General features: G+C 42.0%; 1 protein-coding gene across 10 annotated transcripts in view; it reads left to right on the forward strand.

The window, feature by feature from the left end:
* Nucleotides 1-16,229, forward strand: part of AFDN (afadin, adherens junction formation factor) — a 156,626-nt gene that overhangs the window by 113,675 nt on the left and 26,722 nt on the right. For all 10 annotated transcript variants that reach the window (XM_053591037.1, XM_053591038.1, XM_053591040.1 and 7 more), the window contains 3 exons: nucleotides 14,593-14,658; nucleotides 14,858-14,931; nucleotides 15,409-15,527. In XM_053591037.1, the coding sequence (XP_053447012.1) occupies nucleotides 14,593-14,658; nucleotides 14,858-14,931; nucleotides 15,409-15,527 (259 nt within the window). The remainder of the gene's footprint in view (nucleotides 1-14,592; nucleotides 14,659-14,857; nucleotides 14,932-15,408; nucleotides 15,528-16,229) is intronic.

A 16,229-nucleotide genomic window follows, 5' to 3' on the forward strand; every position in this document is an offset into this window, starting at 1 on the left:
GGGGTTGGTGCGTCTGCTGTTGACCTGCTGCTGCTGCTTTCATGCACTGATTTCTAAGTGGCTTCCCTGGCAGTGTACCCTGCTCACCACTGTCACCTCAGTCGGGGCCCTTTCACAACTGGGATTAGATCACTGGGGGGTTGTTGCCTTCTTCCCGTTAGACTGACTCTGTGCAGCATCTTTACTATGATATCCACTCCCTAACAGTCACTGACAGATGGTATGCAAAAAGAATGTGTTGAAAAAAACAAGTAAAGGAATAAATAGGAACAAGTTTTTTAAAGGAATATGCATTTGATTTGTTGTCATGCATGTTTAATCCTGGAAATTAATTTGTTTAATAAATTACCAACTACATTAGAAAAATGCTTACTGAGTTAGTGATGAGGAAATTTGTTGTCCATTATCTTGTTCATAATAAGATAGATACCTGTGAAACAATATATGGGTAAGAAAGAAGTGATTGTGGATTCCACATCATGGAAGAAGTGGAATTTTATCTACCTGGAATAAAAGTAATTGGCAAAAACACCTTAAGGAAGATGGGTTGTGGGTGGGAGCAGTAGTAGCACGTGCAAGGGTAGGCAGGTAAGTCTCCTGCTGTGTGAGGAGCCGCGCTCCATTAGCTTTGAAACTCCTAACTGACAGGTTAAGGAGGCAGGCATCACATGAAATCAGGGTTTGGAACAAACGAGGAACATGATGAAGCTGACATTTTAGGAGGTTTTATTTGGGCATGGAGTAAGCCAGAAGAACCCAGGACAAAAGGTGGGTTGTCAGTGGAGGTGTCAGTGGAGGAGCCCTGGAAAGTGGGCTTGAGGTGCTGTGGGGTGACATGGGTTCACTGCCAGTGGGCAGAGAGGGGTCCAAAGCCCCTCTTCCTACCTCACAGTCCAGGATTTCTTTACTCCTGACGAAGGTTGTGTGTTCTTGCCGCACTTCGGGCTGCTGTAATGTAGTAAATCCACAGCTCAGAGCATTGGAGATGTGAAGGGAGAGCTTCAGTCCTGGAATTAGTTTTCTTCTTTGCTCACTGCTGAGTCAATGCCAAATGTGAGGACCAAAATTACTACACTGTACTCAGGGGAAACTTAACTTCCATGTTTTGTCATATTTGTGCTGTGATCTCATTTCATTTGTTCTTGAGATTGGAGGAGTGTGGGGATGGGGGTTTCCATTGTCAGAGTTCCCATCTTTTCCAGTTTTAAAAAAGCTCTTTTAGTACAGAACTAGTTTTCTGTAGACATGAGTCTGGTTTAGTCAAGTAGTCTTTCAGAGTTTTTGCTATTCTCTCTGGTATGATACCCTAACTTACAGAGGAAGCAGCGTGACCTTCCAGCAGGGAGGAAGGAGGGGAGCTCTGGGTCACTAGGGCGTCCCTCACCCTCCGCAGGTATCCTCTGGCCTTTCCTGGTGGTTTGTGTTTGTTCCTTTGTGCTTGTTAAATGTCAGGTGGGCCATCAGGATGAAAGGCCAGACAGAAGGTCCCAGGGGAGCCTTTATCCAGTTACCAGCAGAGCAGGCAGAGGAGTGAATCCTCTTGCTTCCCTCACACTGACTGGTGGCTGGCTGTGGAATGATGAGGGGAAGGGCTGAGAGAGAAGGGGTCAGAGTAGAAGTGACTTGGCCCAGCTGCTAGGCGGAGGCTGCAGGGCTGACCTGTCACTGCCGTTCTCTCCAAGGGATTGTTCAACTGTGCCTGAGTCCATCCAGCCCAGTGCACCTGTGCTACTGTGCTGATCCCACCTGGCCTCTGCCCACCTGCATGTCTTCCTGCCACATGTTCCCAGCCTCCTGCATGTCATTCTCCACCCCACCCCGTGAGCTGTGCTTCATGCTTGCATTTGCTCACAGGTAAGGAGGCAGCCAGACAAAATGCAGCCTTGCTTGGTGTCTTCACTAGATAATAGTTTTGTCATAAGAATAAAATTACTCAGGAATTCTTGTTATTACAAAAACTTTTATTTCTGATAAGAAGATAGAATCGGTGTCACTGTAGCCCAAGTACTGATTTCTGTGAAGTCTAATGTGATTTAGGAATCTATAGGGATTAGCTTCATGGTAAATAGTAGTTTTAAGACTATGTCCTTTATACTTTTATTAGAATAAACTTATAATATGAAAGGAGTGGCTAATTGTTAAAATAAGATTTATTTCAGAAGAGAATATTGAGTGCCTATTGTGTGAAAAGTAAGGGTGGAATTTTTCACTTTTAATCTTTAAATCTCTAGAGTTTTTTATTTTCTATAGTAAGAAAGACATTTTAAAAGATTTGTAAAAAAGACTGGGAAATAACAATAGTATTTCTATCTGAGATACAGGATTATAGATTTGGATCTTAAGGGGGCACAATAACACAGGATTAGAAAGAAATCAAAAGATGAACTTTATACCAGCTGAAGCTGGATTGGAAGTCTGGCCAGCGTGCACATCTGCATTGTGGCTGCAGACTCCTGACTCCTGAGTTAATCAACATGTTCTCCTTTCCTCCCACTCCCCAAATCACTCAGACAGCAGGTCTTCCCAGGGAGGAGGAAGGTGAGGGTGGCTGTCTCTTGAAAGCAGGGTACTGCAGAAGGCGGAGAGCACTGCAGAGGCTGAGCACCTGCCCTGTGGGGTGTCCTTGGCATGTGCTCTGTGTTGGGCATTGCCTCTTCCTTGGGGAGTCAGGTGGGAAGAGGGCAGGGACCTTTCTTAACATGTTGATGGTTTTTACTTCATTTATGTTTTTGGTTTTTTTAGGTGTTTTCCACAGTAGTAACCAGATCCATAAGCATGAAAATATTTTTTGTATTTTTTGTATTTTTTTTTTTTTTTAGTTCTTGTTTGTGTCAGGTTCCCAGGCCAGTAAGATTTCAGAACTCTGTAACTTTTCTGCTGCACTGAAGCGTTCCCATTTGAGTTTCTTTCCCAGAAATGATGGAATCTCATTGTAGCCATGAGATAACCACAAAATCTTACACCATCTAGGAAGACAAGATAAACGATACTCCACTATGGGATGGGTTGTGCCCAAGGACCGTGGAGCCTGCTTACAAGACTGAAAGAAGGACGAGTGTTAAGGCTGACTCATCATAGTACTGACATCCTGGCCCTGGGAGGGCTTAGCCACCATGCTTCGACCATGAGCTTATGTACTAACATGAGCCCTGCGCTCTACCCCAAGCACCGCGTGATGCTCATTTCTCCTTCAGAAACCCCTGACACTGTTGACCAGGGGGAGAATTTGAGGCAGTTCAGACCTGCCTCCTCCCAGTTGATGCATTCACTAAAATAAATCCTTTCTTCCGTAACAATCCTTGTCTCAGTAATGGGCTGTCCAAAACTGGAAAAAAGAAAAAGGAGTTCAGATTGATTTAGTCCTGAAATGGTTAATTCATCAGGCTTATATATAGATGTAATGAGAGTAAGTCTGGATTTGACACGCACGAAAATTATTTTTTACCTAGTAAAAGTTTTCTTCTCTCACCAAGTGTATGTCATCTGAGGCACCACTTTAGCAGTACAACCTGTGATCCCTGAAGGGAAGAGACCAAAACATATGAATGAGGAGTGACATCGCAGATGGTTATTTATTTGAGGATGTTTCTGAATGTCCAAACTCTGATATAGAGTGGAGGTCAATGAAGGCTGCTGAACGTAAACATCAGCCAGGTAGAAGGTGGGAGTGGGAGCTGGCACACAGGTTCTAAGCCCAGGGTTGGGGCCTTGTGAGGGACGTGGAGAGGCAGGCATGGCCTTTCTGCAGGAGCCAGACCTACTCTGTTGCCCTGAGTAATTTTACTGTTGTGGTGGATCACAGGGCAATTGGTGGCAGAGCATGGCTGTGTAAATAAAACTCTATTTACAAGAGCAGGCCTTGTGATGCTGGGTCTGGACAGAGTTGTGTTTTTTATTACAGGTAAAATAAAGCATTTTTGAGGAGGCTTAACTAAGGCATAATATGTTCAGAGTGCAGTTTAGAAGTTTATTTTTACTCTGTGGAGCATGGATTAGAAGTGCTCAGCATCTAGTGAGTTGTGCTTGTTTTCTGATGAGGCTCATGAGGGGCAGAGCAGTAGTGATGGCAGGTGTCAGCTGCAGAGGCTGTGCTGTGTTTGAGAGGACTAAGACAGCCTGAGACGGACGCCCTGTGAGGGCAGGCATTTCCCCTTATTCAGAGGGTTAACAGTTATGTTGTGGATACTAATAGGTATTTGTCCAATGATAGTTTTGGGGTTAATCAACTAGATGCAGTGGATGAAAGAGGGAAGTATTGAAATGAATCCTGGTTCTGTCTTGATGGGTGAGTATCTGGAGGTGTGATTTACTGAAGATAGGGGCTGTAAGTCAGGGAACTGGGGAGGCACCAGTGTTTGGGGGGGAGCTTCAAGAACTCAGCTTTGAATGCCTCACCTTGGAGCATGGGGCAGCCTGTTAAGATGAGCGCATACATTATCTAGTAGGTAATGGGATAATAGAGCTCAGAAGGCTAGAGCCTGGAAGAAATCTAGGTGTTGGCATGTTGATGCTGTGAAGGAAATAACTTGTAAGAAAATGGCCTATTAACTGGACAGTGTGCCAGTTTCAGGAAGGAAAAACAGTATACTAATGTCTGATCTTGAAATGAGACAAGTAGATCTGGCAGTTTACTTGCATACCTGAAGACTTAGTACAACCCCTTTTTTCCAGCTCATTTGTATTTTCTGCGGCAGTTGGAAAGGAGGGCTCAGCAAAAGAGAACAAGTCAGGGTCCTGGGGCAGTTGATGTAGATGCCTGGGTCTGCCCATCTCTTCATGATAGAGCTGACTTATTTGTGAGTTTTCAGTGGTGTGTTTTAAGCATAGGGTAGGTCAGTCTATGGGAGATTTTACCTCTAGCTAGAGTAATAGCTGACAGCCCTGGCTCTTAGGGAGCCTGTGTTGTGGCTGGTATCACGTGGGATTCTGCGAAGGCAGCCTTCATACGCTAAGCAAATTGCTCCCCTCTGAAAGCCCCAGCTTCCTTGCCTTTAATATAGCAGTGACAGTCACCTCAAGGACTCAGTAAAAGAAGCCGTGTATGCCACTTGTCTTTGCGTTAGTCCTGTGGCCAGATGGCATGCTTTGTTCCTGCAGAAGAGCCTGATGGCCTGTAGTTAAATTTTAGCCCCAGTAATCTATGTATTTTTGCTGTTTTCTGTCAACTGTGGTTTTTGTATTTGGCCCAGTCTTTTTTCGTTTTTTTTTAATTGGTGTATGGCTTAGCTGCTGTAACCCTTGAACCATAGTTTGATGTTAAGTTCTCTGCTTTGTCTTCCACACAGTGGTTAAGTTTTATGAAGTCCAGATGATTTGGAAGCAATGTGGGTATGCAGTTTACTTTTTAAAGCATTGCTTTTGGTTGGGAAGTTTTGTATGCTACTTCTTACTCATCCGTGGGGCAACGCGATGCTTCCTGTTTAATTTGGATTTTAAAAACACAAACAATTCCCTTCTTTTTATTTGTCTAGCTCTTTTTTAAAGTTTAATAAAGTACAAAGTGAATGAAAACCAGAGTGGACTGGTTACGTAAGAGTCTGCATGCTGCATCGTTCTAGCTTGCGTCCATAAGTGCCATGCACTGTCACACATGCAGCTTGGAATGTGGTGGCCCAGTCCTGAGAAGCCAGCCGTCTTGGTTGCTGCTGCAAACTGAGAGAAATAGGTGATTGTTTGTTCAGTTCAAGAAGTTATTGTAGTTCAGGAGGTGAAAATGTGGTTCTCTGTGGTTGGAAGAACACAGCCAGTGGTGAGTCTGCTCAGGTCTGTTGTTGACGTTCTCGTGCGGCCCTGGGATCCTTCAAGAATGCTGGGGCTTCCAGTGGGACTCGCTCAGACCTGCCAGTAATTAACCTTTCATGAGGCAACATGGCATGGAGCTTGTAATTACACACCCAGATGTTTGTTGCTTTTTATTTTGTGCTGCAGATTCTTAAGGTTTGTAAAAATATAAGGCTTCTATATGCTTCTTATTAAAAAAGTAAAGCCATAATATTTAATCCTGCTGGTTATAATGTGATAAAAATTGCTGTAAGTAGCTATAACTGCTTCTGTTTCCTTGTAACTGCCAAGGACGTGTACAAGAATATCCGTGATGCAACTTACTTTTGGCCACGTTTGGTGGTTTTAGCCTTTTTTCCCAAAAGTGGATATAAAAATGGCAATCTTAAAAGTACCTAGCCTATTTACTATTTTATTTAAAAATGAATGGTTTAATTAGTCCTTTACCTGTGTTTTGGCATGTGCTTTTAGACTTTATACTGATTTTAAGTTTCTAATTCTTAAGCTTAAAACAAAATTTCTATGCCCTAAAAATGAGAGAGTAAGGACAGCTTTTACTGATATACCTTCTGACCATTTGAAGAATGAGTTTCTTACATAGATTATAATTCAGTCCTCTGTAGAATTTGAGACCTTCTTTCTTGTGTTCTTTAATAGTATTGCTGTGACCATGAAGGAAAAACCCAGGAAAGAAATGAAGTCAGGAAATTCTGGATTCCTTTATAAAGTCAATTTCAAAGTACCCAGCGTATACAGCCTCTTTTCACTGGGGTGCCAGAAGTATCTTTCCATTAACTTGCATGAAATGACGGAGTGCCCTTTGTGGCTTTTGCTTATGAAATTGGGAGCAATATTTTATTATTTTTGTGCCAAAAGCAAAATAGTAAATATATAAAAGAATAATGTTTAACCTAGTTTATAATTGTGGCCTGAGTGCTGATTGCTTAGATTAATAAAAATCTAAGGTGTTCACCCTCTGAAGAGCCATCTTTTCTCACAGAACGATGGTGCTTTCAGGGCTGACCTCCGTGAGAGTCTTGGGCTGCCCTGGCCTCAGCCTGTCCCCCTCCGTCAAGACTTAGGGCAAGGCCATCCCTGTGCAATTAAACCCTGGTGGACTTTGTGAGGAATCTCAGGGTCCCCTCCCTGGGTCTCTCATGGCTGAAAATCTGCTAATTGATAGGGCACTTGGACAGTCTGAGATCTCCACACCCCCGGCCCTGGTGAGATGTACACGCAGTTGCTGCGTTCGATCTTCAGGGCCTGTGGGGCCATTTCCAGGGTCTCCTATCTAGTCCATTCCCTTCATTTTATGGAGAAGCAGTGAGTGGGTAGAGCAATGGTTCTGAACACGCCTGATGAGTTTTACATGTTTCTGGCCTCTGAGGTCATTCCAGCCACCTATTGTTCAAAACCTACAGTTAGAGAACCCAGAGCAGGCTGTCATACCTGAAACAATAGCGTTGGATTCATGCTGCTTTGGCCGGCATGTCTTTCTTCCTCCTGCCCTTTTTTTTTTTTTTTTTTTTTTTTTTTGACTGTGTTTTAATCACTCCCACACATGCAGGGTTTGCTGCTGGGGTGTTTAAAGCATAGGTTCCTCTGACCAAGCCTCCCTGTGCGTGTGGGAGGACTACCTAGACAGGCGTCTTCTGAGAAGGCACACAAGCAGATGATCATCAAACACCAGGCATGCGGGGAGCGTCCTTTCCCTGTAGCCATTTCTCATCGGGCATGTGAAGCAGCCAACAGGTGTGCGTCTCTTTCTGGGGAAAGAATAATGGGTGGCAGCTGGGCTATTTCTGTTTTTTTGTCATTTTTCCTGGTAACTTTTTTGTTCCTATATTGTCATTCTCTTGTCACTTTTCCACAGGCAGTGATCTAGGTTTCATTTTAATTGCTCCTGTTTAAGGACTTAGGATCTAAATTTCTCTCTCTTCTGGGCTGCCTGCCAGTCCATGGTCAGTGCTTGTTCTCCAAAACTCTGGAAGTGTTGAGAGGACGGCTGCTGAGCAGCAGCTGAGTCCCCGTCCTGCAGGTGTTGATCTCAAAGGCCTCTGCAAGGGATAAGTAAATTTAAAATTTTACTTCTACTTAAATGTGTTCAATTAAATTCCAAAATTATATTTAGTGAAGTTGGTAATTTCTGATGCCTTTGAAATCTGACTGCTTTGCAAAAGACCCTTCACACCTTTAAAAAAATTGATTCATCAAATGAGTAATTCTAAATGGTTATGATTATTTTTTCAATTTTGCAAATAAATGGACTAAAATACAATAATATCAAATGTCATCTTAGGTTTCTTTGGGAAGTAATTCTTAAAATTATTTAGCCTTTATATATTTGATATGTTGTATTCTGAATTTCAGTATCTCTTGTTGCTTTTCTTTTTCTTGGATATCAGAGTGGGTAGTATTAGCATATAGATTGTGGCAAAATCTTATTTTGCTTAGTTATCTGCATAATTATAAATTTATCGCTAGTACCTGCAGTTACTAATAACATACATGCTATGGAAAACCTGTACTGTTAGGGCAGCACTGTCTGACAGAAATATAATATGAGCCACATGGGGAATTCAAAATTTTTTCCTACCCACATTTTGAAGAAAAGAAAATTAATAACATATTTTACCTAATACATCAAAATGTCATTTCAGCATGTATTAGACATAAAAGTCAGTAATGAGAGATCTTCCATACTTTTTCCCATAATAGGTCTCTGTAGTCCTTTAGTTTCACACTAAAACATTTCTGTGCTGACGGGTCACGTTCCGAGCACACTGTGGCCATTTGGGACCCTCGGCTGCTGTGTGTTAGAGCATCTAATGTCATCTCACCAGTGTCCTTAAAACTGTTGGTTACGTTTCTGTGATTGCTTTTGGTTGGCTTTTTGGCTCTATGTAGCTTACTCTTGCATCTTTTGGGGGACTAAAGTGTGTTATACTAATATGCAGCAGCAAGGAACATTTAACCTCTGAACCTCAGTGTCTTTTTTTTTTTTTTTTAATTGAGACAGATTCTCACTCTCTCCTGACTAGAGTGCCGCCGTGCCATCGTCACAGCTCACAGCAACCTTAAAATCTTGGGTTCAAGCGATACTCCTGCCTCAGCCTCCTTGGGAGGTACCGGCTCCTGCCACATACTCAGCTAGTTTTCTCTATTTTTAGTAGAGATGGGGTCTCGCTCTTGCTCAGGCTGATCTTGAACTCATGAGCTCAAGCAGTCCACCTACTTCAGCCTCTCATTTTCCTACTTTAATTGGAAAAAAAATAGAATAACCATAATCTGAATGTTTATACTTGTGGGTGCTGTGTATGTGTGTATACACGGTTCTGTATATACATGGATTTTATATATAGGAATACTGTCTATATATGAATATATAGATATATTTTAATCAATTTTCGGTTTAGTCTTTTTAGGCTAGATTAGATTGTGCATTATTGTTTAGAAACAAGCCACAAATTAAGCAGTTTAATATTTCTGAAATATTTAAATTCTGTTAAATATTTTTATCACAGGCACTGACATTCTCATTTTTATTCGGGTAAGGTAGGACAGGCAGTGGGAGCTCCATGATGTTAGGGAATTATTATAGCTTGACAGGTAACAGTTTTCCCAGTCACCTGACCAATAACAGAGCTATTCTCAATCATAACTGGCAGTTAGAAGCAACACAGAACCCTTTAACTCTGCTGTCCACTCAGTGAGGGTGGACATTCCAGGCCAGCACTGCTATGGCCAGATTGAGAGAGTGGACACCTTATGGTTGGGCAGAGATTGTGGTGTTTCAAGTTGGAAGTGACTACCCAGTTTGATTTGATGTGTAGCATTAGAGATTCCATACAGTGCTTTCATCTCTGGATATTCATGTATGATTTTGTTTTTCTAAAACAATTACTAATAGAACTATCATTTCTCTGTACAGCAGTAGTGACATGTCTATAGCAGCCTAGCCGAGGGGGCTATGACCTAGAGGGAATTACTAAGGGATTAGCCAGAGGTTGGGCCCAAGTATCAGCTGAAATTTGGATACTTCTTAAAATATTCTAGGTCTAGATTATTTTCTTACACAGCGTGTTAGTCTTCCTCTAAGAACATTTTTCTTAATAGCATATTTTATGATGCTTTGTCTGACTTTTAATCAGATTCACAAGCATGAATGCTTATTTCCTTAGGCGAAAACCTGTTTTTGTGACAAGTAGATATAAATTCCGTTTACTTGGAATTTTAAAGAAGTAATTGTAGCTTAGAATTCAGATAAATTCACAAAGTTATATTGCTTATTCACACATAATGGACGTATCAGTTACTTGTTTGTTAACTTACAAATGTATTCATGCAATAAACTTCTGGGCTTTCTCATCTCAGGTTTTTAAAATAAGGAATTGATAAAATTGTAGTAAATCATAAGGCAGCCTCATTGGGAAGCTGCTCTGGAAGGGATAGTTCTCACACTCACTCAGTCTTATGATGGAATCAGAGAAAGGGACTTGTGCATAGGTGGCTGTAGTACAGGACACAGTAACTCACTGCTCCAATGGAACAAAGAAAATCCTGTGAGAACATAATTGGCCCTGGGCAGACGACTGGGATGGCAGGTGGTGGCAGTGAGCCTGAGAGACCAAAAAGATAGCAGAGGACCCGGCAGACAGGTGGATTGCATCAGAATGACGTGAGTTAGGTAGGATGAGAGGGCATGAAGGACACGTTGGACCAAGCTTCATGCACCAGGAGAGGGGTGCAGAGAGCCTGGGACGCCTGCTGCAGGAGGCTGCTGTGTGTTGGGCAGCAGCTGGCAGCTTGAGAAGTCCAGCAAGGACAGCGTCACCCAAGTTGTGCCCCAACACAGGGAGGCCGCACACCCACATATCAGTCATGAGGAGCTTCCTTATTTTGCCAGAATTTTCTTGAAGCTTATAATGTAAACTTCAACATATGTAGGTAGGAATGCTGTTGAATTATCTGTGCTACATCATCATTTCTACTTGGATATTTAAGTTTAGACTCTTTAGATTTGGCAGTGTAATGCAGTGTCATAAATTACCTGCCTTAAAATGATGTAGGATTTTAGGTTATATTTGCAATTCATATGGAATGTACAGTTTACTTAAGCTTATGATGATTTAGTTTACCCCTTATGTAAAATAGTTAGGAAGTAAAGAACCTGGCAGCTGCGCTCGGACTTGTGATGATGACGACTGGTGACAAAAGAGGGGAGAGGGAGGCTTGCTTTATTGCTTTAAGAATTCATATTTGGGGGTGGCGCCTGTGGCTCAGTCGGTAAGGCGCCAGCCCCATATACCGAGGGTGGCGGTTTCAAACCCGGCCTCGGCCAAATTGCAACCAAAAAATAGCCGGGTGTTGTAGCAGGCGCCTGTAGTCCCAGCTACTCAGGAGGCTGAGGCAAGAGAATTGCTTAAGCCCAGGAGTTGGAGGTTGCTGTGAGCTGTGTGAGGCCACGGCACTCTACTGAGGGCCATAAAGTGAGACTCTGTCTCTACAAAAAAAAAAAAAGAATTCATATTTGGTTATTTCTTACTTACAGTAGTCTTATTAAAAATATTGCATGACTAGCATTATTGCTAAACACTTGTTGACAGAGATAATAGTTACCTTATTTAAAGAATGATTTTTATTTACGTTACAAGGTCAGCATTACATTAACAAAAGATAATGCCATGTGTAAATGTAGGTAAATGATGCTGACAGTTGGCATTCTGACACTCAGTAAGCGTTGCTTTTCTGTCAGTCAAGTATAAAGCACAGGAAAAAATAACTGGTGCTTTTAGAACTTTAAAATAAACAAATCTGACCTAGAGTACCAGCTAAAAGGAAATAATGTGAGATTTTCCAACCAGAATTATTAGCAGATGGCTATCAAAAAAACAACTACGAGGGCAATGGGTTTTGTCTGTTTTATTCATTGATGTTTACACAGAGCTTAGGGGAATTTAGGCACTTGGTTATTTGATGAATGAAGAAAATTGTCATTTTAATGGCTCAGTTGTGGAATTTAATAGTTACTCATAGAGTATCTGAAATTTTTAAATATGTAAAAATTTAGTCTCTTAGAGCATGTGTGGGGGATATCCAGTGTACCAGAGAAGAGGCAGTGGGCCCTGTCTCAAGGTGTCTTAGGTCCTTGGATTCAAGGATTCCAGTATTGGCATAAGTGAAGTCAGGTACAAAGCATATTTATTGCTCTTTTGCTAAGTGACATGCTAAAATTCAGTAAGTTGCCATTTTTTGAGTAACCTGCTACTCAAAAATATTTCAAAGTATATTTTACTTTGAAATTTTATAAAAAAGCTCAGGTGTCACCATCCATCGACAATGCTTTCTACAGCAAGGACCACAGGTTGTGCTTGGCCATTGTGTGACGGTCAGCCTGAATGATTTCTGAAGGGCGGGTACCAGATAGACAGTGGACCTCTGGGCCTGGGCTCTAGACTGGCAGCGAGGTGAAAGAAGTGGCCCCCAAGAGAGGTATGGACACAGGACGGATAGTGAGGTGGGCAGGTTGGGATGTGCAAGAGGACCAGGAGCCCCTAGAGACAGCACTTGCTTCTGCCTTTTGTAGGACCTCTGTAAACTTAGTTCCCAGATAATATCACCATGTGAAATTTGAAGCGTACTGCTTTCCAAACATAAGTTGTTTTGCTAAATTAAGAAATTTTATACCGTTTTCAAAATGAGATATGTAATATATGGCTTACATATGCTTACAAAATGTGACGTGCTACAGGCTTGATTCCCGCCCCCCCGAGGGAGAAAGGTGGTTGGCATCAGTGATGCTGGTCACTCAGGCCATCTGTGACACACTTGGCTTGTTACTGCAGGGAAGAACGTGGGTGGTTCCGAGTGACTATCACAGAGTTTCAGGATGTCATAGTATTTTCATTAAGTTGTTTATTGAAACGACTATCTTTATACCTTTCTGTGACATATTTTCACTTCTGTGACACAGTACTTCTTAACTATTGAAATGGCTTTGGATTCACCTTTAGTCGTTGTGACCTAAGAAATTATGCTGAGTTGGATATTGTTGTTAGTAATATCCAAGTAAGATTTCATGCATTTGTTTCCTTTGATAGTTCATAAAAGACTTCGATGTATGTTACACTTGTAGTGTTTCAGTAGAATATTGATGACTCAGAAAGTGGTTATAGATGTTTCTAACTCTGCCACAGAATTTTATCATTAATATGTCAATTTTATGTGAATTGGGTCATGTTACTTTAATATTTATTTAGAGTTACCGTGAGTTAAATTATTTTCTATATAATTTTCTCTTACTACCTAAGCCTTTCTTTTTGTTTGAATTGAAATTTTTTCTTGTTTTAAATTTTAAACAGTATATATGAAAAGAATAATGGTGTTGGGGGGGTTTATAGGTAAGTAGTGGATTATTAAAAATACTGTAGTGTTAACCAGTTTGATGAAAATATTTCAAATTGTATATAAAACCAGCACATTGTACCCCATGATTGCATTAATGTACACAGCTATGATTTAATAAAAAAAAAATAGTTTCCATACCTAAAAAAAAACTGTAGTAAATTGCTTTTTGTTATAAAATAATTAATAGTATTAATATTTGACGCTAACAGATTCTAATTCACTTATACATGTAGCTATTAAGAACTATTCTCAGTCAACTTCAGGATTCCACATCTGTTTCAGTCCTCACATCAGCTGATTAATGAATAACTGATTTTTTTTCAGAAATATTTTTTCTTCTAAATTTGGAAACATATGGGTGGTGCCTGTGACTCAGTGGGTAGGGCTCTGGCCCCATATACCGAGGGTGGCGGGTTCAAACCCTGCCCTGGCCAAACTGCAACATAAAAATAGCTGGGCGTCATGCTGGGTGCTTGTAGTCCCAGCTACTTGGGAGGCTGAGGCAAAGAGTCGCCTATGCCCAGGAGTTGGAGGTTGCTGTGAGTGTGATGCCACGGCACTCTACTGAGGGCGATAAAGTAAGACTCTATCTCTACAAAAAAAAAAATAAAATTTGGAAACATAAAGTAGAAGCAATTCCATTTAGTTTCTTTAGTTTTACCAAATTGAATATACTTCAAGAAAAACTATAGTTTTCTTTTTTTTTGTAGAGACAGAGTCTCATTTTATGGCCCTCCGTAGAGTGCCGTGGCCTCACACAGCTCACAGCAACCTCCAACTCCTTGGCCTAAGGATTCTCTTGCCTCAGCCTCCCGAGCAGCTGGGACTACAGGCGCCCGCCACAACGCCCGGCTATTTTTTGGTTGCAGTTTGGCCGGGGCTGGGTTTGAACCCACCACCCTCGGTATATGGGGCCGGCGCCTTACCGACTGAGCCACAGGCACCGCCAAAACTATAGTTTTCTATAGTATAATTTTTATATTTCTAATTTTCTTTTTGAGACAGAGTCTCAATCTATCGCCCTGGGTAGAGTGCTGTGGCATCATAGCTCACAGCAACCTCCAATTCCTGGGCTTAAGCGATTCTCTTGCCTCAGCCTCCCAAGTAGCTGGGACTCCAGGCGCCCACCACAACACCCGGCTGTTTTTTTGTAGTTGTCAATGTTGTTTGGCAGGCCTGGGCTGGGTTCACACCCGCCAGCTCCAATATATGTGGCTGGCACCTAGCCGCTGAGCTACAGATGCCGAGCCTGTATTTCTAATTTTAATGTAAAAGTGAGAACTTGGACTCTGTAGCAATCACCTGTGTATAGAAGGGGTAGTTTTGTTTTTGTTTTACTTTACTGTGTAGTGTGTTTCTCACTGTGTGTTTTCAGCATGGTGTTTTTCCCTTGTTTTCTCGTAGGGTGCTGGCCAGGATAAACTGGGGATCTACGTCAAGTCTGTGGTGAAAGGAGGTGCTGCAGATGTGGTCAGTGTCAGTTTTAAAGAAGTAAATATTTGGTGTCGTATATTCAAACATGTGACTCAGGACAGTCCACTGCTAGCGGCAGTTCTGGGTGATGCTGTGTAGCGTCTGCATGCTGGAAGGACCAGAGTGATGTTTACTGACCACAGCCTGTCTTCTTTCCTCCCTCTTCCTTTGCTGTCCCCACGTGGGGTGGACCCAGGATGGACGACTAGCTGCAGGTGATCAGCTGCTCAGTGTGGATGGACGAAGTCTGGTTGGACTCTCACAGGAAAGGTACGATTGACTTACTTGTTTGAAGTTTAGTATTAGCATTTTTAGGTCATATTTCACAGTATGTTTGAAATTAGAATATAAAACATAATGCTAAGAAGTCATGCTCTCACTACTCTTTACCTTTTTAAGTATAAAAGTATTAGTGTATATGACATTTTATTTGTTGCCAAAGTGTAACATGTGTTTTAGTTTAGAACAATTTCTTTGAAAATTGAAATAAATAAACGCTTAATACTTTTTTGAATTTCTGAGTGTCATCTTACAATTCTTAGTATGATAACCCGATTTGTTGTTTGTATATTTTCACATCATAGTTAATTGTGGAAGAAAGGAAGTGGACAGTGGGAATTGCTGGGGCTACAGAACTGTTCCCCAAGACAGCAGATTAGGCTATTAACAGGACTGTGGTTGCAGTTGCAGTGACAAAGCAGGCATGGGGCTTTCATTTTCCTCATATGTGTGACACTCTATTCCCAGGGCAGCAGAACTTATGACAAGAACCAGCTCTGTGGTGACACTCGAAGTGGCAAAGCAAGGCGCCATCTACCACGGCCTAGCTACCCTCCTCAACCAACCGTCCCCCATGATGCAGAGAAGTAAGGACAGTGGTGGGTCAGTGGCCACTCGAGGGATAGCACCTACCGTAGCCGGGTGCTATGGAGTTCACAGTCATGATCTCTTTCCTAATCACAAACCCATAGGGTAGGCACTAAAGGTCAAGAAACTGAGGGTGAGATGCCCAGGTCACTGCTGGAACCAGGATTCAGACGTGGGCAGGTTTGTCTCCCTGTCTCCAAGAGCTGATTAACTTCATCCCCACAGACCTGAGCTTCCATAGGCCCAATGTAAAGTGGGCACTCAGTGACACATTTGTGATGCACAGTCTGTAAGGAATAAGCTCAGTTCTGCACTGGAGGAACATAGATGTATTCATGTGTATGTGAGGAGTTATTTTTATGTTGCATGTGCTGAGTGGAAGCGTGATGATCTTGTTCTGCATGTGGTCATGCTTCACTTGCAGATGGGGAGGTTCTGAGAAGTGCATTCTTCAGTGACTGTGTCCTTGTGAAGACATAGAGTCCACCTACACACACCCAGCCAGCACTGAACCCTGTAGGCAGTGGTCACATAAGATTTTAATGGAACTGAAAGTTTTCTGTTGCTTAATGATGTTGCAGCTTTTGTATAGTTGAAGTGTAACACGGTACTCAACGTGTTTCTGGTGATGCTGGTGTAAGCACATCTAGTGCAGGGCCACTGGTATAACAATACAACACATCCCAGAATGTATAGCACAC

The sequence above is a fragment of the Nycticebus coucang genome, chromosome 5, assembly GCF_027406575.1.
Source record: "Nycticebus coucang isolate mNycCou1 chromosome 5, mNycCou1.pri, whole genome shotgun sequence".
NCBI classification, from domain to species: domain Eukaryota; kingdom Metazoa; phylum Chordata; class Mammalia; order Primates; family Lorisidae; genus Nycticebus; species Nycticebus coucang.